This window comes from Acromyrmex echinatior, chromosome 2 (genome assembly GCF_024713525.1).
Source record: "Acromyrmex echinatior isolate Ae372 chromosome 2, ASM2471352v2, whole genome shotgun sequence".
Lineage (NCBI taxonomy): Eukaryota > Metazoa > Arthropoda > Insecta > Hymenoptera > Formicidae > Acromyrmex > Acromyrmex echinatior.
In genome coordinates this window covers 9,493,665-9,521,379 of record NC_141853.1, presented here as the reverse complement: position 1 = coordinate 9,521,379, position 27,715 = coordinate 9,493,665, and the positions used below count along the sequence as shown (strand labels likewise).

Genomic DNA, 27,715 nt, shown 5'->3' with positions numbered 1-27,715 from the left:
TTTAAACGCAATGAATCCTATTAAATTTGGAACACATTTCGCAACTGATTTTTGCATGATCGAAATACGTATAAAATTCATATTACAGTAAGAAATATATAAAAGCGACAATCTTTGCCTTAGTTAATCTTAAAATTGACTGTTGTATAAATTCGTATAATATATTTACATTTCTTCAAGAACATGCCAATATGTTGATGTATTAAAAATTATATATCGTCCATTTTTATTTTATTAAAAAGATGTCCAACACTAAAAATAGTGACAATTTCTTATTACGTCATAATGTACTATTAATAACAAATAATTCTCAGAATTTTTCTTATACGATAGGATAATCCTTTTTTTTTACTAGACAAAGAACTCGTGATAATAGAGGGATAATTCTCAGCAATTAAAATCTCATCGTAAAATTTGTACAATAAATAAATGTCTTACAATGTCTTACATCTACTATTTACATTTGTATTGAATGAGTATACGTCTTATATATAAAAAAAAAAAACACATAATGAAATGATAAGCAGGCAGTTTCTTTTTTTTCTAATGTCAACGTAAAAACGATCAAAAATCATCATTCTAGTGTAACGAAAGATTCTTAATGAAATAGTAACTAAAAAAGTTATTCTCTGCAAGTTGCATAGAAGGCAATGCATTTTGTACCGGTAGTATTTACTCTTGAGTACAAAATACAGTGTACTGCACTATTTTATATATACATTATATGTTCTTGCATAATGGACACAATTTGTACTCTATTCTTTGACATTTCCAGCTTTACAAAATAGTGCACTTTGAGAAAACATTCATATAGACATTATGTGTATATCAAATGAAATCTTTTTAAACATCCTATAGATCGTTAGGATTCTTAAAATCATTCAATAATCATATGATATTGCTATGATCATTGTATGATATTATATATATATACGTATCAATGTATATCTTTGAACATTGATCAGTGTCAACCCTGAAATACGCTATAACTGAACAATTTCCATGCATTTAATGTATTATCTCGAGAGTACAATTATGTTTCCATCTAAATTAGGTTTTTGTGCGTAAAATAAACGTATATTTGATAATATAATCTTAAAGGGAAAAAGGATACGACAATATTTTTAAATTCATTTAGATTATCAAACTGATTAAATATATTAAAAATTAAATTATAAATAATACGTATAGACGATACTTTTGAATAATGCACATTTTAAAGAAATTTTAAAAACTGACTTTATGTTACACAGAGTTTTTTTTTTTAAAGATCTATCGTTATATATTCACGAGTATCCTCCATACGTATAGTATACAAGTGTATCCTCATTTTTCATCCTAAAATAAAATACAAATAGTTTACACAAACTGTTTCTTTTACTTTCGTTCATACATTAAAAATAATAGAAAATAGATATTGCTTCATCTCTTCTATAATTCACTTACAAAAACTGAAGTAAATTGTATAACTAAAATTATAAAACGTAAGCCAGAAAGAAGATTTGCCGTCGAAAACAGTCAAATTTGATAAAATATAACAATATGGAAATCGTTCATCCATTCAGATACTTCACGCAATTAAGATATTTAATCCTATACATTTACATTCAATCAAATACTTGCACAAGCCCTGTTCATAGGCTAGAAACGTTCTGGAAACACATTGTAGAAATCTGTTGCTGATACACAGAATGGTTATGAATTATTCGACGAAGGATTTAAGTTCGATTCTACGCGCATTGAATCGATTTTGGCAACAATTTTTAATGCCGGACCTAACTTGATACTCATCGCTGACATAAGATGATCTTCTTTCAGTAGCATAAGAGCTTGACCATCAATTTCCTGGATAGCAAAGTCCTCTGCATAATCAGCACATCCTGGTAGACCGCGTATGAACTCGCATACTTCACCTACCTGCATGAAATACGCGTAATTTTTTACAATTTCGCTCGTATTGAAGATATTCCAATATTTTTTAAATGAAAAATCTTATAAAAATATTTCATTACCGTCCATTTAATCGGATTCACTTTCGGCAATGATTCATCAATAGAGGATGTAGTAGTCGCAGATAAAGACCTATCCTCGCCGTTTTTCTTTGTCATGTCATTCTCGACGGTTTTAGTTTCAGTATCTATTTCAATCCATTGTTTCTCCATAACATCGCGCTCTCGCACTTCACGTTTTTTACTGTAAATAAGACAATACATTTTTTATTAAACAGAATTTACAAAAGAAAATATTTAGAAATAATTCGCCATACCATGTTTACTATTATAAAATATGCTCTCACCTCTTTGCACATATTGATGAGCAGAATCGCTTTTCTTTCTTTAACCTAACACTCTGTTCGTCGATCGTATTACCGCAGCTTTCGCATTTACTATCTTGATCACTGGTTACATCCTCTTCGTTCGAATAAGTAGAACAAAGTTTCTTTTCTGTAGTCAAGATTTTATATTAGCTTGAACTTAAAACACTGCATTAATCACTTGTGAGAATAATTTACTTACTTGGAGGCTCTTCGTGTATCTCTTTTTCTGTGATCGTGTTATTCCGATTAAGGATATTAGTAGTTTCTTGACTCACTGCGAATGGTTCTGATGCTATAATATAGATAAGAAAAATGTTGATGTTTAATATTATTCGTGAAAGTAATATTTAATGTGACAATTAATACATATAATTGATAAATATGTATAAAAGAGAAGCGATTATACCTTCCTGTATCACAAATCCTTCTATCACATGTGTAAGAACCTGCGGTTTCACCATGGCTTTAGGCGGCGCTTGTTTATTATTATTCATTATGACTGTTGCGGAGATAGGTATAATTTGTGAGTCATCACTGACCACAACACCATTCGTAATAGCGTTCACTGTATTGGCAAGCCCTGCTAACGGGTTATTGCACTGTTTCTCATCCACTTTTGGAGCAATTGTTTCGTCATCCTTTACTGCCGTTTTACATTGATCTCCATCTGTATATAAACGAGCACAAAATCATTTATATCTTCATTCTGCAATTGTACCCAATAAATTTATTAATAAAATGAAATCAATACCCGTTATTTCTGACTGAAGTGGTGCTGTGATATCTTCCGTAGGGACAGGTACGTCTTCTTTCTTTGCAGCTAACTTTACGCTATCATCAGTTATTAACGGGGAATTCGTAGTAGACGGCAATATCAGGGAGCACTCAGCCTGCGAATTACGATCCGGCGACGTGATCATTATCGCCGAGTTGGTGTTATCGTGCGTTGATTGATCCTGCGTTGCATTCACGATTGGCACCGCTTGAACCTGCGACGCACCGCTTATTATTTGATTGCCAATAATCGTTGGATTAAGAGTCTAAAAAAAAAGAGTATTCATTACCATTCTTAATTCTGCATGATATAGAGAAAAAATATAATAAATTTTATTATTATAGTTATGCAACATAAATGTTCACAAGACCTGTAATTTCCGAATAGGCATAGTAAGTAATACCGGTAAAGGAAGTTGTTGCATAGTCGACATCGCAGTTTGTGGCATTGGATTCATTTGTGATGTAGCAGCGATCCCAACCCCAACTCCAACTCCGCCTACAGAGACTACCGGCATAATTGAACGATCCGGTCCTAGTACAACGCCAGGTGGTGGTTGTTGCAATGTCATATTCGCTATGTAACAAAAATTTTCATATTAATACTATCAAATAGTTTCTATGTTTATACCTCATATTAATAATTCTTTATCTCGATTTTTGGAAAAAACAAATACATAAATGTTGTGTAAGTATTAACTTGAATAAGTGTTCTTACTCATGATAGGCTTAGTCTGTATTTGGGACGATTGCACTTGTTGATACTGTTGTTGTAATTGCTGTTGTTGCTGTTGCGTATGTTGCTTCTGTTGTATGAAGACTGGCTGTTGCTGTATCGTTGGTTGGGCTTGTTGTTGCGGCTGTTGTGGAGGTTGTATCGGCTTGCCACGACCTTTCCCGATAATGTTGTTACCTTTACCCTAGATATTTGATAAATAATGATACTGCTATGTATATATGAAAATTATCTACTATTTTATACTATTGTTTTTACTATTATGCTAACAGGTGCATAATTATGGATTATTATTTATTGTCATCTAATCATCATACAAGAGTTATAGTGTTTAAGCATCAGGGTATTGATCATGTAACTTTTTCCCTAGAGCGGAAACGTGAAAAATGCAAATTTTTTGTACGTGTGTACATGTACATACACATACATAAAATTTTCACTTTTCACATTTCCGCTCTAGAGAAACAGTTGCATGATCGATACCCTGTTGTAACACTCGAAATAATCTTGATTTATTAATTTTTATTATTATTATAGAATAATATATTTTTATATATCATATAAATTTAAGATAAAAATTAAATATGTGCGCTGATAATTAATATAGTAACCTGTGCTTGTACTGTAGCTTGTACTCCATAAACAGTTTGTGTGGAGACGGAACTGGCGGCCCGTATATTGGCAGCCTGCACCGCCAAAGACGATGGCAAGATACTCAACGGTCGCTGTATAGTTGTATTCGGTTTACTTTGTTGAGACTGTTGTTGCTGGATTTCCATCACTTTAGCAGGTTTTCCACTAGCTATTTGTTGTACACCTTGTATCTGTTGCTGTGTCGCAAGAGCTAGCCCAAGAAAATAATAAACATGAAACTTATTTATTATTCTCTATATGAATTTTTGTTCACGTATTACAGGGAAAATTAAAAAAAAATTCAATCAATACTAGAAATTTAAAAATGCCTTTTACGGTCGAAACTGGATCTTCATTGCTTTAAATAATTCAAATTTGAGTGATTAGTATGTATTATATATATGTACTTGCATATTGTACCACATTAGTCTTCGAACTGTGCGTCAAATTGTTTTTTCGGATCATAAACATAATTAAAACTACAAACAAAATTATAAACTGAAAAACTAAATTCTTATTTTAAAAAATATTATATAATATTTAGAAATATTAACGAATATGGAAAGCTGTAAATACTGACTATTATGCGCCTGTATCGGCTGTGGACTTTGTATAAACATATCAGTTTGTGTGGGACCGCGAATGAATATTTGATTAGGCGCGGCAGTGAGCAGAGTCGGTTGTTGCAATCCGGTGGCCCATACTTGAGGTGCAAATTGCCAGGGTGCAAACTGCATACCTCCAGTTCTTCCACCTGAAGGTGTTCCAGTGGTGCACGCTGTATACTATTTAAAATGTAATATTATAAAATGTGTACAAATGCAGCTAGTAATATTTAAGAAATGCTACGCAAACATAAGATGATTTAGAATAAATGCCTCTTTGTTACTATATACCTTTTGTACTTGATCTTGCTTATTTGTGGATTGCTGTTGTTGCTGCTGCTGTAGTGAGGGTGGTGGTTGTGGAGAACCTAATACACCGAGTTGACCGAACACTAGCGTCTGTCCGGCACCGGGAGCGGACGTGGGTACTGGTAAATAGCCGGCCGGAAATCCCGGGACTTTGGTGCCACCGGCATTTGGATGACCACCTCCTTGTCCAGGCGTGGATGTTGTAGCCAACATGTGAGGAGTCAGCTGAGCTGCAGATTGAAATGGCTTTCCAGCTGTTATTACCTGAGAAATATGCATTGTTTTTTTAAACTAGGAGCGCAAATCTGATAACTATTAAACTATTAAAGAGAGAGATATAGTTCAGCGCGTATTAAACTTTTGGCATAAATTATTAGGTGTTGGAATTAATTCGTAGCGTTTTTTAATGAAAGAATGTTATTTATTTCACATGAGCATTAAAAAATACATTAATGAAAGTACTTCCCATCACTTGTAAAACGCTACGAATTAATTCCAACACCTAATATATCTTCAAAAAAAATTAAAGTGAATTGTACCTGAATAGAAGAGGGATTTATGCCTGCTGGATGGAGTGCTAAGTTCCCTGGCATCAATAAAGGTGCACCTTGAGTATTGTACAATTGTTGTAAATGATAAGCTTGACTCTGAATCGGCTGTTGAATCACTTGGACCGCTTGTGGATGTGCAGCCATCGTAGTTATGGTGGTTGCACCTTGTTGACCAGATAATGTCATGGACACACCTCCTACTCCCTGTTGCTGTTGATGTTGCATTGACACCGCAACAGCTCCCTGTAACTTTTTTAATGACGAGAGTAAAAGACTGATATGATTGTGTGAAGATAAAAGCCGAAGAATAAAAATGTGATAATTCAAAACATAATTAAATAAAATCAACAGCCAAATAAAATATAAATGAAAACATAAATATAAAATTATACTATAATTACATGTTTATGTAAAATTATTTATAAAACAGAATAAACTATAAAAAGTTTAAAAATACAAATGAATAATTACTTGTTGCGGCATGCTGGCAGCAACTTGTGGCTGAACTTGTACTTGAGTAGGAACAACATTGTGAGTTCCATTATTTTGCTGCTGTTGTTGTGGCTGCTGTGATTGTTGCTGCTGCTGCTGGACTTGTTGCTGTACCTGTTGTTGCACTTGCTGTTGAACTTGCATCTGCTGCTGCGACTGGACCTGCGGCTGTATCTGCTGCTGCGGCTGAACTTGCTGCTGCTGCACTTGAGGCTGTTGCTGGACCTGTTGAGGCTGCTGCGACTGCTGTACATGCTGTTGCTGCGGCTGGACATTCTGCTGTTGTTGCTGCAGATCATGAGTCGCGATCATCATTTGTTGCTGCTGCGCTTGTTGTTGCGGCTGCTGTGATTGCGATTGTTGTGCTTGTGATGTCGAAATTCCAATCGGTTTAACATCTGTCATGTTTCCTTATACTTTTACGTAATTAGAATACAGTTCTTTTAGAAAATGGAATAGCTCTCGCTGATAGTATTCAATTGCAAATCGCTCTTTTTTTTTGCCATTTTACATCCATGTTAATTTCAATCTGCCCATCATGCCGCACCTGCAATACATAGACAGATCAAAGGAAATCAATTTCTAGATACTCCGATCAGTTCCATTTTTTCGCGTGCATGCTCTATGCAAGATACATACATCGAAGATATTATTTTCCTAGCTCTTAAAGTTTGCTTTATCATTCATTAAAGCGAGATTTTGTATTTATTCATAAGTAAATAAGTAGTACAAGGATATTGGTAGAATATTTAAATTGCTTCCGCATTGTGTACGCACAGCATTATTTATTTTCATGTTCAAATGGAAATATCACGGTGGGATGCCTACTTCACGATCGAACTCAAGCTCGAGAGTCGAGAGATAAGCGTAAAGTAGCCATCGATGCCGCGCCATACATGTCGTCCGCGTCATAACCTTTGTCGACACTCGACAGACGAGTACGCGTACTTGTGGATCTGAGTCGGGATTCTCGCAAGCGAAGCTACTATACTGGTGCTCGGGAGTGAAGTGTGCCCTACGTTGCATCTTTTTTTGTTTCTCTCTCTCTCTCTCGACGATTACGCACGCGGAAACTTTTTCTCGGTCCAGCAAAGTAAGTCTTTCAGAAGTTATCGACGGTTCTCGTCGCGCTTTCCTGATTTTCGCCGCGCAAGAATAACGCGCGAGATCAAACACGGCGAGTCAAAGCATATATATGTTTTTGCTGATCCGCTCGATAACTCTGTCGTGTTAATATCGTACCCGTTTGTTCTTTTCGTTCGATTGAACGTCGTTTTATCGTAATAGGGTCTCATCATTGGGAGAATTAAACCGAGCGAATAGGTTATGCGAGGATATCGCAGCTCTCTCTCTATATATATATATATATATATATATTATTATATATATATATATATATATATATATATATATAGAGCTGCGATATACACACACACACGATCAAATAGTTGTGCTATAAATTTAATACGTAATTCTTACAGAGAGATATTAGTATCTCTGTGATATTGAAAATATGTTTCATGCAGTAATAATCTGTTATAAATTTATGTTGACAACGTAATAAAGATAATGCTGAGTATCTTGAAACGCTTGAGCATTTTTAAATATGTAGACATACGACGGAAATAGTGATTTTATCACTGTTTTTCTAGAAGAATACAGACACTGCAGAATATTATAAAAATATATTAATCGCTGTGGATAAGCCTGAGTCTGCTTTTTATATAGTTGTGCACTTTTCATAATTTTATTCCGATATCATTGCAGCTTAAATTTGATGTTCAAACTTATCAACTTTTCATTCAATATTATTTTATATGTATATAGGGTAAAATAAATATAGGTTGTTATAGAAATATTTAGTTTTACCAGGAGGAATTTTAAGAATATTATAACTTTAGTTTAACAATATCAAACAATTAATGAAATATGTAATAAACATTTAAACATTTTATTCAAAAATTATTCAAACTAGTTTCCTTCACATAATCTAACATTATAGCTTTCAACCTTACATTATTTACAATTTTATATATTAAAACATTAAAACTCATTACAACCTCATATGCATATATTATTGCTAACTATAAAGGAAAAAAGATTGGAAAATCTTTAATAATTCTAAATTATGTGTTTCCAGCTTAATGCTAAAAAATGTTTAAATATTCATTATTTACTCTATTAAATGTTTGATATTGAATTTATATAATAAAATTCTTCCCACCTCAAAAATTAAGTTTCTAGATTTATATTCATATAAATTTTTTTTAATGTTTGGTTGATGGAAATATGTCTCTCTAGAATATTAAACACTTATAATTTACACTCTGTATATTCCATTATAAATTGGAGTATTATTGTAATTGCAGTATTATGATTGTGTAACTTTGTATTAAATTTCAATTTAATTTTATCATTTTATTTTGATACTACAGTATTATTTTATGTACTTTTTATTGCAGTCCTAACTTAAGATTTGACATTTAATCTCATTCTAATCTTATTATTAATCTCATTATAATATTACATAGTTTGTTTTTTAACTTTAATTTTGTTGAAAATATATACATATATCTATTTTGTTTTAAAGAGTTGTTTGCAAGAGTTGTAAGAATGTACAGAGATCTAATATATCAACACAACCAAATGTGGCAAATTTATTTTTTATATTAGGTGTTGGAATTAATTCGTAGCGTTTTTAAATGAAAGAATGTTATTTATTTCACATGAGCATTAAAAAATACATTAATGAAAGTACTTCCCATCACTTGTAAAACGCTACGAATTAATTCCAGCACCTAATAATTTTTATCTTTTCTCTATAATAAACTACAATTATGAGTTAATTGTTTGTATATCATTAATGTATTAACGAAAAATAATTCTATTCTCATAGAACAGCTCAATTAAGTATTATTCTTTATGACAAAGAAATATCTATTTTTCATTCTCTTTATACAGGATGTCTTAGGCTTAACGTGCCATCTAAGGGCTTTATATTTCAATGAAAAATGAGAGAAATTATATCAATTGTCGCAGATTTTATATTTAAAATATTTTCAACTAAACTTAGAGATAAAAATCCCTTAAAATAAAGTCCACATGAAATTGAATAAAAAAAACTTGCCTACATTTTTGCAAAGTCTATTTTTGGGAAGATATAACAAAAAAAGTTTGTCCATTTTTTTTCTTATGGGAAAATCAATTTTCTAATTGCTTAATTCGCTTGATGAGAAATTCTTGGAGGAATTGGCCCGTAACAAATCTGAGATTCACTGCAGTACGGAAACGGAATATCTCAGAGTGAAACTTGTACATGGAACGTATCGATACACGATCTTCGTATAAAAGGTATGATCTTATACATGAGACACCCTTTAACGTTGAGGCTCAGCAAGGAAAAGAGAGAAAATAGAAATGTGATTCGAAAAAGACACCGTGAATAGTGGGAAAGGAAAGGGCTGGGGAGGGGAACAGTCGACGCCAAACTCGTGCGGTAACGTAGAGCTCTGCATATCCCGTCATTCGAATAAAAACTATCCCGGGAATATCGATCCGGCGCAAAACACCGACGATTCCATTTTGGTATGTGCGCGCGCGCGTGAACGAACAAAATGTCGCCCCAATCCATATACCCACCATAATTAGTGGCACGATAATAACAAGAGGGAGAAAAAAAGGAAGGGGGAAAAGCACGGAGAGATCCGAAGGAGAGCGGGAAATACGATTGAAAGGCGGATTTGCCGGATGGAGAGGGGATGGGATGGGATGGGAGAGGAGAGAGGAAAAATTTGAAGGGAGGGGAAATAGAAAGAGAAAGAAAAAAATAACTGTGCCAGGGGGGACGACTGCACATGGATCTCGCCATAATGGCAATCTGTAAAGAATATAATATAAAAACGGACAATTACAGTAACAAGAAACACGCTGGAGAGCACGCGAGAAAAAGAGATATTTTTTTCTTTCGCGACCCGTTCGCCTGAAAGTGCAATAAAACATGTATGCTGGCGTCACACGCATGCACGTATCCGGTCTCCGGTCGTTGCGAGTCCGTCCCTCCATGCGAATCCAAAGTGGCGGCGTCTCGCACGGACGCAGACATATTGAATTACAAAATAAAGAACACCGTTCGGAGAAGCGACGGGATGAGTGTGCGAGAGAGAAGAGAAAGAGAGGAAGAGAGAGAGGAGGAAAACAGAAAGAGACAGACAAAGTAGTGTTATCGAACAGTTGCAGCGTGTCGACGGACCGTCGTCGCGGTTCGGCGAAGATCGTCGTCGGCGTCGGTAATTGAGTACATTCCACAAAGTAGTTGGTTTAAAAGTTATATCTCTTCGCGTCGAACGTATAGCATCGACGGAGGTATGGCGAAGGGGTGGATACCCTCGACGACGACGATGACGCCACCACGAGTCGACGGAGCCACCGACATTGATGTCTCGCTCTACCTTTTTATCAGGTACTCACATGGCGACTGCGCAGTCACACCTATATACACGCTCCGCGGCTGGTGCGCGCGTATGTGAACGTACACGTATGTGTGTGTGTGTATGTGCGCGCGTGTATATGTAGATACGCGTGTGTATGTTCACACCGATTCACACCACCATCTCACTCGTCCGTCGCGCAGCGCACGATGTCTAACGGCGTGTTCGTTCGCTCGCGCAAAGTGTTTTCACTTTTTACGAATCACTGTTTCTCACCGCACGACGACATTTTACGAAATACGTCGTTGGCCGACTATAAGAGCTCGTGATAATAGTTATCCGGCAACCGTTGCCCACTATCGGTGATGTTACTGCTACTGCCGTTGCTGCTGCTAGCTGCCTCCCTGTCCCACACAGTATAATACAACTACTTCCGCCTTATACCCGCGCGTCCCTAATACGGCCATCCCTACCACCGGCGACCTTCCCGCCGCGCGTCGCGCGTCGTCCAGCGTGCCTGCTGATTGGTTCGACGGGGACAAATCCCAAAGGCATCGTTCGTGTTGGGAAAGGCGGAGCCATTGGATATGGTGGCTATAGGCGCATGCTCACTAACGGTACCACATTCTCTCTCTCTTTTTCTTTCTCTCTTTCTCTTTCTCTCCTTTCTCACTGCTACCTATCGCGCCCAGCCGTTCTATCGTATGCACGCACACAGATTCACGAACCATTTGTTCCTGTACGTATACAGATCTAGAGTCCCTGCCATATTTCACAGCATAGCATTGGCAGAAACGTACAAAGTTTTCCGAGTGCCCTGGTATTCCATTTTACACATATTCTTCTAAATTTTTTTCTTTTTTCTTCTTACCAAGAATTACTTATTATTAATGCTTTTTTTTTCTTTATACTTAATTTAAAATTTTAATTATAATGCTAATATAAGTTTAGTACATTATTAATAATAATGAGTAATTTGTTTGAATACATTATTTGATTATATTACTTTTTAATTAATTATTCTATAATTTAATTAAAAACACGTAGTTGAAAATTGCAATCGAATATTTTGTTTATGATTTATATGTTTCATTCAAATTTTATAACTTTTGTATCTAATAATTTATATTATATTTCCATTAAATATATTCATTTTATGTGTATTTCATATAGAATTTGAGAGATTTTGTAAAGATATAATTGAGACAAAGAGACTAGCCTATTAAACGAATCTCTTAAGTTTTTATTTCTTATTGTAGTGAACAATGAGAATGCAATAATAAATTTCCATCGATAATACATCGTTATTATTCATATTATATCGTAAACAGCTTATAATCAATTACTAACAGCTTTAATCAAGTAGAAACTTTACGTAACAACGACTACATGAAGGATTTCTAGATGAATTTTTTGTCCCATTTGTAGAAACATTTGTAATTGCATGTAACATTAGGCACTTATTTGAGACATCATATATAATATTATTCCTGATCCAAACATTGTTATATACTTATGTTTAAACAAAAATAATTATAATTAAAATATTTAACTTACATAGTACATGATTATAATAGAGCGTAAAATTAATAGTTAAACATTTGCATATTTCTGTATTTTGTATATTTTACTATTGATGTACTTATAAATTTTTTTAAATTATGAAATACCTATACGGAATTTTAAGCATAAAGACTTAATTTCCCAAATCATTAAGTTTCTTTCAAATTTTCTGTTTTTAAGAAATTTCTTACAGTGTGTGTTTTATACCTGAAACGGAAACAACATGTAAAATGTCTAGAAAGTTTTCAAATTTGATAGGTCATTTGTTCATTGTCAATCTATTATATCTATACTAGTTCTATGAGTTATATCCTTCGAAATAGATGATCTTTTTCTTCCCTCCTCCTGAGAATAAAATATACTGTATGCGAGAGAGAGAGAGAGAGAGAGAGAGAGAGAGAGAGAGAGAGAGAGAAAGAGAGAGGGGTGTGCGCGCGCACGTATCTGTGTGCTGCGAATAAAATAAAATAGGTTTTCCATATATATTGTTCCCTTCCCTTTTTCTCTTATAAAATTTTATTCGAACTACAAAATAAATTCACAAATTTATCATTGATTTATTATATTAATAATCGATACATGCGTGTGATTTCGTGTTACATCACAATTTTCTTGCAGTTTGCAATATTTAATTTCGATATTCGATATACACGTATAACATACGTACTTTTTTGTGTAATTTTCTTCCAAGTTAATGAAATGTATAATTATGGTAGTATTTATAAATCCACTTACATCAAAATAATATGTGTATACAGATACATTTATTTATAATAAAACATAACGTGACGTAACAAGAGGAGTCGTGTGAAGTTTAAATCGGTGGCCCCGTGCGGGCGCTATACGGCCCTGGCGCAACTGTCTCTAAGCCGAGACCCGAGTTTATGCTTCCCGGCTCGAAACTCGGGACTCGCGAGCCGCACGCAATTGGCTCGTCGCGCCTTACGGGAATTTTCCACCCAATCAGTACATTCCAGTTGTCTGTTGCTGTTTTTTTTTTCTAACGCAACGAACGTGTACGTAAGCAAAACTTCAGAAATAAAAAACGGACATCCCGCGCGTCCTTGATGTCGATGCGCGATGCGATGTCGAGGAAAGCTCCAATTTTGATGCCCGAGACCTCCAATGCCGCCATGCATAATGCATCCCGCTCCGCCCAAGGCATGGGGGTCCATCCTCATATGGATCAAGGACACGAAGTGTCTCGTTATTTTGGCGATCGGAACTTTTGATCCTTAAAACATCCATCTGCCACGTGTGTATCTCTGTATACGACGAAATAATAAATTTATCGTGTGCCATACGTATATGAACGTTTTATTTTTAACAATCACTATCAAACGCAATCGAATTCTGTACGTTTAATTAATTAAGAAAATTATCTATTAAAAATTATTCGATTACAATGCCAGATTCAGATGTGCGAGAGTGATTGTATCTCGGCAGTATTTTCTAGCTGAAATCGAAAAGAAAGAGTGGAGTCACGCTAACGCAAAGTACAGCGGATTTATCATTCATTCCCCAATACTGGTCTCGGATTTCGACGCGAGGTGCGACGGTAGGACGTATCGCGCGTAGGGTAGGAAGAGTTCCTGGCTGTACCAATCCCAGTAACCAAGTCCCTGGCGTCGAACGGCGGACGCGCGCGCGGACGTCTTCATGCGCGCGCGCGCTCACACACACGTATGTACGCCACTTGACGAGGGTCGAACCGGAGGAGATTGGCATGAAGGAAGGGGTAAGGGGAGATCACCCTATAGTCCGCGTCTATGCTATGTTGCTGAAACGAAAAGAGCGTATCTCGGCATCTGTAGTTTGCCGTTCGACCGTAGAGCGTGATGGCGCGCGGGTGGGAGAAGCGGCACAGCCAATGGTGTGGGTCGCGACGAGGTTGCCAGGGAAACAAGTTAATGATTCGGGCTGCCACCGGAGGAATTGGCTTGGCTTGGGTTATGGGTACGGTCGGCGTGCGTAACGTTGTCTCGTTGCCGCGCATGTGCCATCCTATTCCCGCTACGGGGTGAGGGAAGGGAGAATTTCTCTCTCTCTCTCTCTCTCTCTTTCTCGCTCGCTCTCATTCGCATCACAGGTCGTCCCATGCTATCTCTCGATTCGTCTCTGGTTCTCGATATAGCCATGGTCCGTGAACGTCTGTGTGCGCGTCAACGCTTGTGTGCGTACACGTACGTATATAGTATGTCGCTAAAGTGGACTTGCGTCCGTGTATTCCTATCCCAACTCGACGTCGACCTATACATGAACGCTTCGTTCCACGCATATGCTATATTACGTATAGTAATATCGCGCGCGCGCACGGCGCTTAAGTCGTCGCGACGATTGGTTCCCTTCCTACTACTCTCGGATCTCTCTCCCGTGGTATTTTCTCCCTTCCCACCCCGGACCGGTCTTTCTTCTCTTCGTATGTCCATCGCGCTTCCCTCTCTACCGTGGGCTCATTTCACTGCCATCGCCATCTCCTCCTTCCCACCTCGTCTCGTCCGCCCCTTCTCTTTCTTCCCCTGACCTCTTTTTCCCCACACGGTCCCCTGCTCGGTAATATACCGCTGCGTATCGTTCGGTGATGCACGATGAGGAAGGGGCAGGAGTAGGAGGGCTCCCCATCGAAAGATTCGCTGTAGATTATAATATATCCGATGTCTGCGTCCGATCGGTCCTCGAATTAACGTCGAGAAAATGGAAGCGACCACAGCGACGGGGGGGGGAGGGGGGGGGGGGAAGCGAAGCGTAATTGCTGCGCGAGTGCCATGCCATGACGGATCCATTGGGGGCTGGGGCAACGACTGAACGACGCTTCAGGGCACCGGGCCATCCTCTTCATCGCGGAGTATCGCAATTCAATTTGTAATAATCTTCGCCTCGAATAAAATTACCTCTCATTATCCCGCGCACTATATGTATTGTACAATAATATCGTTAATTCTTAATTTGGCATAAATAATTGCACGATGTTGTTACGCCATTATGTTTTCTGCTGTATTATGATGATTAAATGGATAATATAGCAATGATTAATACAGCTTACATGGTCCTCTTGGTTTATTAATTTCAAATAATGAGATGTTAATTTGATTAATAGATAACGTTAATAGATAACTGAGCGTTAAGAAAGAAATGTATGTCATATAAAAATATATTGTATATACAAAAGACTGTATACATATAAATACAAAAAATATATATAAGACAACGTACAAGTATAAATACATGTATCAATACACATACAAAAAGTCGCATAAAAATATAGAATATATATACAGAATAGATATTTGCAAGCTTCTTTTAATAGTCGATGCACCATTCATGCATTGCAATTTAATTCGAATGATGACATTATTATCCCCCATGCGATTAGGGGTTAACAATCCGACTCCACGTAATACTTCAAGATAATTGTCGGAGAATTGTGAAATTTGCCCATACCATTATTTTTCGTAATAAATTTATTAACAGTTTTTTAACATATTAACTAGAGATGTACAGGATATCCGGAAAATATCCTATATTATCCTATATATCCTATATTGTCCAGCATTTTTTTTATTAGATTCCAAGAAAGTGTCTTCTAAAAAAAAGTCTAGAGAAAAGGTTATAATTTTGCAACAATGTATAGAATATAAGATATTATAGCATCATGAATATATATATGCATACTTGTTTCCAGAACATTTGTATAAAAAAAATTCAACAATTTAATGATATCAAATTTCAACTAGATATATTTCCGGATACTGATATACTGATATCCGACTATCCGGTATCCGGTAATTTTACAATCTGGTAATTTTGCATCCCTAATATTAACATCTTTATAATATGATGCTTGATTGAGCATCAAATTATTAAAATTGCTTGTAAATTTAATTTGCGATTACTAAAGTAGTTTAACTGCGTTTATAGTCCGGAAAAACAATTCAATGCGCAGTTCAAAAGACTACAAATATGATATATATACAAGTATACATATATATAGTATATATAATAATTCAAAATTAAATTATTTAAAGCATTAAAAAAGATCGTTTTATAAACCTTTTGATTTCTAGTATTGATTACGTTCTTACATATGCGATCTAAAATAAAGATTCTTAATATTGTTTCTATTTCATTCAATATTTAGTAGCTATAACTAGACTTTTTTTTTAGTATGCCTGCATGCGAGCTTCCATATATTCTGGGACACCCTGTATATTATCAAAGATCGAAACCGGTATATAATTTCAGTGAGTTCAATTTTTGGGTTTATGAAAAGAACCTTATGATCGAATGCTACTTTTCACTTATTTATGAAAAGCATAAGAATTATATATTATCGATTCTTTTATATTTCACACTATAAAAAAGGTACGTAAAATTTGTGAACAAGTGTAAAAATTACACAATTTATAATGAAAAAATTTCAATTTCATTATAAATCATGTAATGTTTATATTTACTATAATTTTACATGCTTTTTTACATTTGAATGTATATGTTTAACTTGCAAAAAATTTACAATCTCCTCATTTATTCCAGATAGATTTCTATTTGATGATTTAAAAATTAATTATTGATATTTTCTTGTATTTATTTGTTGACTTTTATTTTAAAGCAAAAACTTGTTTATAAATTATTTTTACTGTTTGAGGAATACAAAAGATATAAGCAAGCTAATCTATTTACATGTGTACATATGCTTTTGTAACGCAAAATCGGAATATTTGGTTTACTCTAAAAGTAACGGTATCTGTTAATATTAACACCAACACACAATGAGAATTATATAATAATGTAGACACCGCATAGGTGTTGAATCCACAATTTTTCAAAGTGTTGATATTTATTTGTTATTGTCCAAATATAAATATAATTTGTATATTTGTACATCTATATATATGTATAAAGACATATCGAAAAGTCAGTTCTATGTTCAACTCTTAACTGGGATAATATTTTTTATAGATTTTTGAGATATTTTATTAATTAATTATTAAATTGAAATTAACCTAATTTGAGATATTAATATTCTAACTTTAGTTTGCGATTGCATTTCAAATCCAACAAACAAAATCGATGTATATGCAGCTTATAAAATTAAAAAATGTATTTGCAAAAATTTTTAATGAATATTATTAATTAATGAATAATATTAATTACCAAGATTCACTTCGATCGAAAGTAAGATTTTTTTCTGTTATTACAATTCTGTTATACAATTTTTTAAAAAAATCTTTACGGTTTTTATAGCTCCAATGTGCTATTTCTCTGAAAGAGCCTAATTACAATACCTACCTAATGATTCCCGCTGTGCGTCTATAACAACGAATCGACGAGTGAGGCGGTTCTTCACCATTGTGCCCCGAATTTGAAAAATGAAGACAAGTTACGCTCGTCTTGATGTCGTTTAACCGCAGACGGTGCGACTGGTTTTATCGATTGGGACACTTGAGATTTCAGCGACTGGATTAAGCTTCATCGATCCATCGCTTCTATTTTTCACCTGTCGACTACGCTAAAATTAAGTTCTTAATAATTCCCTTCCTTCACCTGTTTTTCGCGGACGCGATAGCCGAGATTGAACGGTTTAACGGACAGATCGCGAAGGACGTTTTGTCGCGAGACCGATTAATTATGGACGCAATTACGGAACGTCCGGGAAACGTATTTTATCAATCGAAAAATTGCAATGCTATTGAACGTGCGTGACGCGCTCATTTATTTGCATCAAATTGCGCGCACGATTTGTAGGGTATATTATACCTGAATAAGTGCGCCATGAAAAGAGTATGATTGACATATCGAATAATGTTGCAGGGAATGTTCATGATGTAGAGCACTCGAACGGATTACTGCTAATTGCATGAATGACAATTACAACGTGGAAATTAACGATACCTCTATTTGATACAATTGGGCGAGCATGTGGAAACGATAGAAACGTGATGTACAAAGCGTATATCTCGTTCGTTCTTTTACTTCGATTTTCTTTGCGTACAGAGAAATCTGTTTTATTCGTGCACCTTTGACGCGCTTCTTTTTACTCGATTATATAAAATTTATCGATAGCGCGAGCACGCGCGAGAACAGAAAGTCTCGTATCGTTTGTACGGACAGGTAGAATTATATGTATACGAAATAAAAGAGCGAAACGATATTTCTGATACAAAGTTCTTTCAAAGCACTTTTAACAAATTAATTTTAAGAGGAGCTACCGCGTTAATTTTTATTATTTGACTCTCTGTGTCATTATTTAATTCGAATAAATTGAAGTGATTCGAGTTCCACATCCCAATTTGCGAAATGTCGCGACATTGACCTCGTATAAAATTGTTGCAAATAAAAGGTTAAATTTGCAATCGCAGTATAATCGCGTAACGGTTGTGATAAAAACGGTTATAATAAAAATAGTATTACGAGATGAAGAAGAAACATGATACGATTATTATTTTATCATCGAAATAATTAAGAATTAAGACATTATGTTATAAATTAGATTGCCTGCTTGCATATTTTAAAACTCATTGGTGAATTTGTAGAAGCATGTATTTGAGCAATTTTATCGAGATTCTAAGAAAAATGCTTTTCATCTATTTTGTTAGTTTCAATGAGAGTTATAATAGTAAATTTATATGTCAAAAATATTATAATAATGGTAAAAAAATGTTAGAATAATAATAATAAACGATATATAAATATGATGAAAGAAAACTATTAGGGATGCATCAGATCGTAAAATTACCAGATATCGGATATCCAGTCGGATATCCGAGAAGGCAATTTCTTCGAGTCGAATATCCGACATTTTCTAGATATCAGACCAGATTCTGAGTGTCTTTTAAAAAAAAAAGCTTAGAAAAAAAGATTGTAATTTTGCAATAATGTATAAGATATTATAGAATCATGAATATGTATACTTGTTTCTAAAACATTTGTAACAATAAAAGAAAAATTCAACAATTTAATGAAATCAAATTTCAACTCGGATATATTTCCGAGATATATTTCCGGATACTAATGATATCCGGTTAGATAGTAAAAAATTGCCGGATAATATCGAATATCCGGTGCATTTCTAAAAATTATATTGTTGAATTTTTTTATTATCTGCATTGAAGGAAAAAAGTTTTTTATTCAAATATTTTCGCAATGCCTTTTCGATGAAGGGCAACAGAGTTGCATTTTGACGCCAAATACGAAAAATCAAATCGATTAACACATTCGTAAGATTGCTTTAATCTCATATTTATCGTCACTTAACTTCAAGTGATTTTACATTCTCAGAATTTTAAAATCAATAAAAAAACGTTGCAGATAAACGTCGGTGTTAAGAATTTTAAAATTTCAAGAAGCGTTATGTGGGATTTTTCTCGAGATCGGAAAGATTCCATGTATTAATTGGAACTTCGCGATAACGTAGAAGATACGTGGGAGAGACGAGTGTCCAGCGAAGGAATCTGATTGGGCCACGTGGTTCTCCAAACGATAATTTGGATGTGGTCCATTTCTGATGCTACAAATGCTTCGACACATTGGATTGACCAATCGAAAGAAAGAATTTCATATACTGATTGACCAATCAAAAAAGACTTCGAAGTTTTTGTAGCATTAAGTCAGAACCGTAGCCTTGATTTTTATTAAAATCGACGTCAGTCTTTTTGACGCGCCATTATGTAGATCGCGGGACATACGCGCGGTTTTGTATCAATTACGGATGCGACGAATTGCACTTTCTGCACGATCGCGCGCGTGAAAGGCGCGCCGTATGTCCGGCTATAAATAGGCACGCTAAGATAGCCACGCCTTAATCACTGTAAACGCTGAGACGGATAGCTGCGTCAAAGCCCTAAACACAATGCGAGGCAACAGCGATAGTGATAAAAATAACGATAGCATTAGCGATACCGGTAGGAACAGAGAAATCCATCATACGGAAATGCATATGTCAATGCACATAGGAACATAGAATAATAGCGATAAATTTCTGACGAGTTGGAATTCTGTGTTCATCGTCTTACAGTTTACCAATCAGCGTTCAGATTTCTCATTCTGTTTATTTGTGCTATAATCTTGAAGCAGATGGAAGAATATATTATAGTTTATATACGGAGATTAGATTGGTTGGCATTTTTATTTTTTTCGCGGCATTGTGCAACGACAATTATAGGCCTGTTCTCTTTGGCTGAACTTTTGCATCAGTTTCTTTCCTGCTGGAGAGAAAAGGAAAAAAGATGAACTGGTGCAAAAATTCAGCCAAAAAGAATAGGCCTTATATATCGCTTATTTCTATGCTATTCCTAACGCTGTTCTTGTCTCTGTTATCTCAACATTGTGTCTAGGCTTAAACGTTGAGATGGATAGGCGTTAATCTTCTGACATTGTGCAACAGACATCATTTTGTAATTCGCTTTCGTATACATTCATATATTGTACCATATGCAATTGGTTACCGGATGGTGATCATGAAACGGTTTAAAATGAAGAATTGAAAAAAATTTGAATATATTTTATGGGATGTTTACTAGAAAAGGTAGATTAGCTGATTGGCGTAAGATAGATTAGCTCAGGGAGATAAGCTAAAGTATAAATACGAATGGATAAAGATTTCTTTGTAGATATGGAAGATACACGGACTTCAATTTTGTGGAAAACTGAAAAGAAAAATTTGAGATAGGATATGTTCCGATATTACGCATAATGTATCATTTATCTTTGTTCACCAAATAGAAAGAAGGATAGAATTCGTTTCATGCGTAATTCGGAACGCACCCATCTGTCTTTGTGTTACATTAGGTATCCCTATCAGCGTTTATCTCCGTAAGTCATAAGTCAGGTAAACGTTTTTTGTGTATTTTCTTAAATCATCCTGAATTTTCCTGACCTTTCACGAAGCGATGAGATTATTTTCAAAATTGAAGCTACTCGAAAAAGTTTTAAATATTAAATACGTCCAATATTACACACATTGTGCATATATCACTAGATATAATAATGTGTTTAGTCGCAAGATTCGCATATAAAATAAAGATAATTAAAATTTTGTATATACTTATAATTATAGATGCCAACTAATATTATATTTTAGCAGTATGCATTTTTTGAAGATATGAATTGTAACTGATATCTATCTATTAAAATATTTAATAAAATAGTAATTCAACGTGGTAGAAAAATTACTACAAATTATTTTTAATTATGATATATTATACGTGATATATATTTTAATTTTATTCAATAATTGTCAATTGGCTGTTTATTGATTCGTGTTAGATCAAATATGGCGGAAATAAATATTTAGCTAAATTGGTATCACAATCCGTAAGATCATATTAGTTTGTAAATCAGAGATATCATTTACGGTTCATAGTTGCCTAATTCTGTTTCAACCAAACATGCAGCAAGTCCTTGCTACATTGTGATTAGCTAAAATAGAACCGTCAATTGGGAATTGGCAAGCTGTAGTCTGATATAGGCTTAAAGTCAAAGCATAGACCATTGCATAACGCATAATGCATAAAGCATAAGAAAATCAAGCAATTAATCTTTTATTTCATGGAAAAGAAAGAAATAAGGGAAATGAAGGATTTGATTCATTTCTTTATACGTTATGCGTTATGCAAGACTCTGAGCTCCCATCTTTTTAGATCTCATTGCAGTTGTACTTATATATTTCTACATTTTTTTTATTCTTAAGATGAAAGATATGTACTTATAATTAAAAGAAAAACAAAATAAATGAAAAATACAAAATTTAATTATAAAGAATAGATTGATTGTAATGCAAATGGTTTTTTAAATATTTTCTTATTCAATCATGAAGGCTTGCGTCATCTTGTAATATATTCGAAACTACCGTGTCGATAATATATACGAACAGAGATTCGTTGAAGTTGACAAATGACCTGAAGATGGCGGTAGTTTCAATAGCAAATTATGATTTATTGCGTCGATAAGTTACGCTGAAATCACGAATTATGCTAATGTATAAGTGTATTACGAAATGGCTGATAATACTGAAGATTTATAAGATGCGATAGGTGAATTATATTTTCAGCACTGTCAGTACTTGTATTTCGTGCGGAATCCTATATGAGAATATGTATAGAGACAATGTAATACATATGAAAAGTGATTTAAAAAATATGGGCATTAATTTTTCAGAAACGTCTGAAGAATATTACATAAAGGATCGAAATTCATCGGAAAAAATATTAATTTTTTTTTTATGAATTTCGATATATACAATTTGGGATTTATTGGCCGTGTTTAAACCCATTACAGAATTGAAAATTTAGCAGTTCATATTACAATATAAACATATATTGAAACACGAGTGTTACTTAAGGATTTACGTGCAATGAAACAACTATAATTTGCAATTTTTATGTATTTCAAAATTTATTTAAAAAAGTGTATTTCAATTCGAATTATTGTCATATGACTTAATTATGTAATTGTCGCTATTCTGTTTATTTATAAATGTGCTTTTCTTTTGACAGATTTTTATTTACAAAAAAAATATTTATTTTATTTCAAAATAAATTTTAAAATTATGAATCTGATTTATGGCATTACTTAAGTACAGGGTGGGCCATCTATTGGTACGTTTTTAAAAATGCGATCAAATGAGCATACATTGATATTTTTTATTAATTTTTTTTTGTTGTGAAGCTAAAAGTATCCGCGTCAAGAATGAAAAACGATTTCGTTCATGTGGCTCCCTCTACTGGCCTTACAGTATGCCATTCGGTCACCCCAATTATTAATGACATTTTGGACTACCTCGGCGCCAATTTCACTCAAAACAGTCGTAATATAATGTCATCCACTAACATCCCTTTCTCACGAACTTTCCTCACCAATTTGCGTATAGCTCCTTCGGTGGGTGCTCTATCACGACCCATATTTCTTTTCAAAATTCGTACAGTTTCGGCGACACAGCACTGACTTTGAAAATAAGTTTTTAAAATTTCAAAACGCTCTTCAAGAGAAAACATGTTGTTTCGTGCCGCGGACGGTATGACTAATAAACTGTCAAAATTTCGGGTCTGTAGCTCGTTCGGTGTTGCCATACGACGAAATTCAAAAACGTACCAATAGATGGCCCACCCTGTACAATGATAAAAGTAATTTACACTGGTCTTTAAGTAGCAAATTTTTCCAAACAAATTTTTCTTTTTTTTTGTTTTTTTTTATCGATCAATTATATGAAGTAAGGAATATCTTTTTGATAAATAGAGTGATATCTTTGTTTTCTTTGTATTATAATATATTATTTTTATTGATTTTATGCGAAAGAATATAAGCTAAGAATTATAATTATGAAATTATAAATATTTAGTATATCTTTTATTCTTTTTCAGGATTAATTTATCGTAGAAAACAAAATTAAGATGCAAAGTGTACTGACGATTCTGCTTCAATGTAATAAGGCCATCACAAGATGTTCCGCGAAAATCGCTGGTCGCTACTATTCGACCGGCGCCGCAAAACCTGAATTAACTTCGATCAGGTACAAAATTCAACGCGGACCCTACGCTACGGTCACGGATGCAGATGTTCGCTTTTTCGAATCGTTGCTTGGTTCCAGTCGCATCATCACAGATCCGGATGAATGCGAAAGTTACAATATCGACTTTGCGAAAACTGTAAGGGGTAAGCATGCAAGAGATAAGCGTATAAGAGAGTAAATAATAAAAATCATTTTTAATTACAAAATTTTTAGGAAATACGCAGAAAATAATTTAGGAAATAAGCAGAAAAAAATTTTTTTTGTCTTAAAGGAATTTTTATTGCGATGGAAATAATGATAATTACAACATGTTACTATAAATAAAGTTGAAATGTATATATTTTATGATTTTATTAGGATAATCTGCGAATTCATATATTCTATTTACATATTACATATTTAACATTAAAATTTTGTATATGTGTTTAGTAATTATATGTACATATGTACTTTATTATTAAATAAATAAGGTTACATAATCTTTTTTAACAGGTAATAAAGTAAGAATTTGTAGAGAAAAAATAATAAAATTTCAATTTAAGGAATTCATATTTTCTTTCTAAAATAAGGTAAATTTTCTATAGTGTGCTATTTTTAGCATGTGTTTAAAATATCTTCTTTCAATCTATGTAAAAATGGAGATTAGAAAGTATGGTCTCTCAGTGTATTTTTACAATAGTTCAAATAGAAGAAATGTATTTTAATTTTCAGAGTGAAATTTTGAAATTTCTTTATATTTTTAATTCATATATAATAGTTGACATTATTACAGGTGCAAGTAAGCTTGTGTTGAAACCAATATCCACTGAGGAAGTATGTGCAATACTAAAGTATTGCAATGAGCGACGATTAGCAGTTTGTCCCCAGAGTGGCAATACTGGACTCGTCGGTGGTTCGAACCCAATATTTGATGAAATTGTCATTTCTTTAAAGCTCATGAATAAAATTTTGGACACGAATGAATTGGCAGGTAGGTGCGATTAGTATGACATCAACTCGAATGTATCTAAATATCTTTGGAAAGTTACTAAAAAAGTTAAGCGAAAATCTTTATTTACTTTATGATTACATCTAATCACATTTTGTCACTGCACCTAAATCTTTTATTTAAATATTTATAAAAAATTAAAAAGATTATTTAATTCATATATTCTTTGAATACAGTTTAATTTGCAGTACGCTTCTTGAATTACAACAATTGAATTTAAACATTTTTCTCTTTTTTTAATGATGATATGTCCTCTGAAAATATATTTTTCAAAGAATAATAGATGCGAATAATATTATAGTAAGATTCCTTGAAGTCTCAAATAGTCAAAAAATAATCATAAACAATTATTCGCTTCTCTTTTGCGGTACTATTATATTAAAAACACTGGGTATTATACTGTCGTGTTAGGTACACTGACATGCGAGGCTGGTTGCGTTTTACAAGATCTGGACAATCACTTGTCTACAGTTAACCTAATGATGCCCTTGGATCTTGGGGCTAAAGGAAGTTGTTTGATAGGCGGATGCGTAAGTACAAATGCGGGTGGATTACGACTTTTGCGTTATGGCAATTTACATGGCAGTATTTTGGGAGTTGAAGCAGTAAGTTGAATTTGAATACAAATTTTATTATGTAATTTAATGTATTATGTAATTTAAAATATTATAATAATTTTATTACTTCATAAAATAATTATTATGTTTTATATACATATATAAAATTTAAATGTATGACAATATTAAAAACATAATTATACAAATAATTATATCTGTCGATTTTTGTTATATTTTGTCTTGTATAATATGCCTAAACTTTTTATAAATTAAAATTATTTCTATTTTTTTTTAATTATTAATTTTTATATTATTAATTTTGTAACCATTATTGAAAATTTAGGAAAAAACAATTTAGATTTTTTAAATTTAGAAGAATTAAAATTTTCCTTTTTTTGTCGATTGAAATTTGTTCTATATAGTTTAATATTAGGTGTAGTAAAAAGAAATCCATTATTTTTACTACACCTAATATAATCGAAAGTAATATTAGATAAATAATTGTCTTTCTTTATTCAGGTGAAGGCTAACGGCGACATTGTAGATGCGTTGAATACGTTAAAGAAGAATAATACTGGATACCACTTGAAACATATCTTTATTGGAAGCGAAGGCACGTTAGGCATTTTGACCAAAGTGGCTATTCAATGTCCACCATTGCCGATTGCTAAAAATGTCGCATTTCTAGGTACGCGTTAATCATTATATAAAATACAAAAATACATTAATATATATTTTACTAGCTTTAATATATAAATTAAATTACAAAACTCACGCATCTTGTTACAAAACTTTGCTTCACTAAAATATAAATTTTATTTTAGGATTAGCGAGTTTCGATAAGGTGTTAAAAACATATTATTTAGCGAAACGTCATCTAGGTGAAATTCTGTCTTCCTGTGAAATGATGGATCGATTATCTATAGACGTTTCCATTAACAATCTTGGCCTGAAGAATCCGTTAACGAGCTGCAAGGAGGGTCACGAGTTTTATATGATTATTGAAACTTCAGGTAGCCATTTGGTTCATGACGAAGAAAAGTTATCCTCGTTCGTGGAAAAAGTTATTAATGATGACATCATTGAAGATGGCACAATGACTAATGAATCAAAAAAGCTTGATGTATGTAATCGAAAGTTTATTTATATCATATCGATCATATTCATATCTCAGGTAGAACACAAAAATTGTAGCAATATCATAAAGACGTTATCATGATCTTATTTATCTATAGTAGAGATATTCATAGCATTTATTTATGCACAAATAAAGAATTAAACACAACTAAATGCTTAATAAAATTATCGAAAGTAATGAGACAATTTTAGACAATTTTATGTAGTACTATGTATTTACAATATGATAACTGTTGACCTGTTTACAAATTAACTGTCCTAAAGATGAGCTTCTTTATATTTGATTGTCCCTTTATTGATTATCCAAGCAGTGGATTACAAATATCGTCACAGGACACAGAGACGAAACGAAGATGTAACAACTTAAAGTAAAAAATTTATTATGAACATTTAAAAACAAAAATTCTTCATACTATGTTTGATTCCCAGAAATATAATTGAATATTTACATGTATCATATTTGGATTTTGTTGAAAGAATAAGCTATATTAATGTTTAGAGGATAAAAAATTTTTAGGATATATTTATCAATTCATATCCTCATAGTGAAAATTAAATTTTTAGACCATATGGGCACTTCGAGAAAGAATTAGCGAAGGTGTCTTACGAGAGGGTTACGTATTCAAGTACGATATCTCCCTACCTCTTTCATCTTTTTATACTGTCATCGAGGTGCTTCGCAAGCAAATACGCGATCCCCGGATTATCAGGATTAGTGGTTATGGTCATTTAGGTATAATTTTTATAATAAGAATTCAAATATCTTGAAATAAGTTTGATATTTGCAAATAATTTCCTTTTTTCTTGTCTTTAGGCGATGGAAACCTCCATGTACAAGTCTCTATACCAGAGTATTACGAGGATGTAGCCGCGCAATTGGAACCGTTTATTTTCGAATATGTATCAAAATGTCAGGGTAGTATTAGTGCTGAACATGGCATTGGCTTCAAAAAAACTAAATACCTTCATTTGAGTCGAAGCTCTTCCGAGATTGAAATAATGTATGATCTGAAGAAAATAATGGATCCAAATGGCATTCTGAATCCTTATAAAGTTTTAAAGCCAATTGCGTGTATGTAGAGAAATCGTGATCATCATAAAAATAATTTTTAAACACAAA

The 27,715-nt window shown here is 33.6% G+C and overlaps 2 protein-coding genes across 9 annotated transcripts; one reads left to right on the top strand and one right to left on the bottom strand.

Moving 5' to 3' along the window:
* Positions 1 to 209: 209 nt before the first annotated feature.
* On the bottom strand, positions 210 to 11,203 carry LOC105147987 (uncharacterized). Of its 7 annotated transcripts, none has more exons than XM_011059397.2 (14): positions 10,866 to 11,203; positions 6,397 to 6,964; positions 5,914 to 6,174; positions 5,357 to 5,638; positions 5,041 to 5,245; positions 4,439 to 4,671; positions 3,810 to 4,011; positions 3,496 to 3,668; positions 3,069 to 3,357; positions 2,724 to 2,984; positions 2,517 to 2,609; positions 2,297 to 2,444; positions 2,013 to 2,193; positions 210 to 1,917 (listed from the first exon to the last, which is right to left on the bottom strand). In XM_011059397.2, exons 2-14 carry the CDS (start codon positions 6,820 to 6,822, stop codon positions 1,696 to 1,698), a joined length of 2,976 nt encoding a protein of 991 aa, XP_011057699.2. In that variant the 5' UTR covers positions 6,823 to 6,964; positions 10,866 to 11,203; the 3' UTR covers positions 210 to 1,695. The 7 variants fall into 7 exon arrangements, with proteins under 7 accessions (XP_011057699.2, XP_011057698.2, XP_011057702.2 ...); XM_011059396.2 differs by having other exon boundaries at positions 10,885 to 11,203; XM_011059400.2 differs by having other exon boundaries at positions 3,069 to 3,306; positions 10,885 to 11,203.
* On the top strand, positions 7,373 to 27,715 carry D2hgdh (D-2-hydroxyglutaric acid dehydrogenase). Of its 2 annotated transcripts, none has more exons than XM_011059402.2 (8): positions 7,373 to 7,510; positions 23,765 to 24,056; positions 24,686 to 24,883; positions 25,313 to 25,506; positions 25,978 to 26,146; positions 26,283 to 26,581; positions 27,160 to 27,328; positions 27,410 to 27,715. In XM_011059402.2, exons 2-8 carry the CDS (start codon positions 23,795 to 23,797, stop codon positions 27,673 to 27,675), a joined length of 1,557 nt encoding a protein of 518 aa, XP_011057704.2. In that variant the 5' UTR covers positions 7,373 to 7,510; positions 23,765 to 23,794; the 3' UTR covers positions 27,676 to 27,715. The 2 variants fall into 2 exon arrangements, with proteins under 2 accessions (XP_011057704.2, XP_011057705.2); XM_011059403.2 differs by lacking the exon at positions 7,373 to 7,510 and adding an exon at positions 10,648 to 10,876.

Coding starts and splice junctions, on each gene's coding strand:
- LOC105147987 (XM_011059397.2), bottom strand. CDS start 6,822: ATGACAGATGTTAAACCGATTGGAATTTCGACATCACAAGCACAACAA. Junction 4,672..5,040: donor GCCGATACAGGCGCATAATA/GTCAGTATTTAC, acceptor TTCTTGGGCTAG/CTCTTGCGACACAGCAACAG. Junction 1,918..2,012: donor TGAATCCGATTAAATGGACG/GTAATGAAATAT, acceptor TATTTCATGCAG/GTAGGTGAAGTATGCGAGTT.
- D2hgdh (XM_011059402.2), top strand. CDS start 23,795: ATGCAAAGTGTACTGACGATTCTGCTTCAATGTAATAAGGCCATCACA. Junction 24,884..25,312: donor GGACACGAATGAATTGGCAG/GTAGGTGCGATT, acceptor CTGTCGTGTTAG/GTACACTGACATGCGAGGCT. Junction 27,329..27,409: donor TAGTGGTTATGGTCATTTAG/GTATAATTTTTA, acceptor TCTTGTCTTTAG/GCGATGGAAACCTCCATGTA.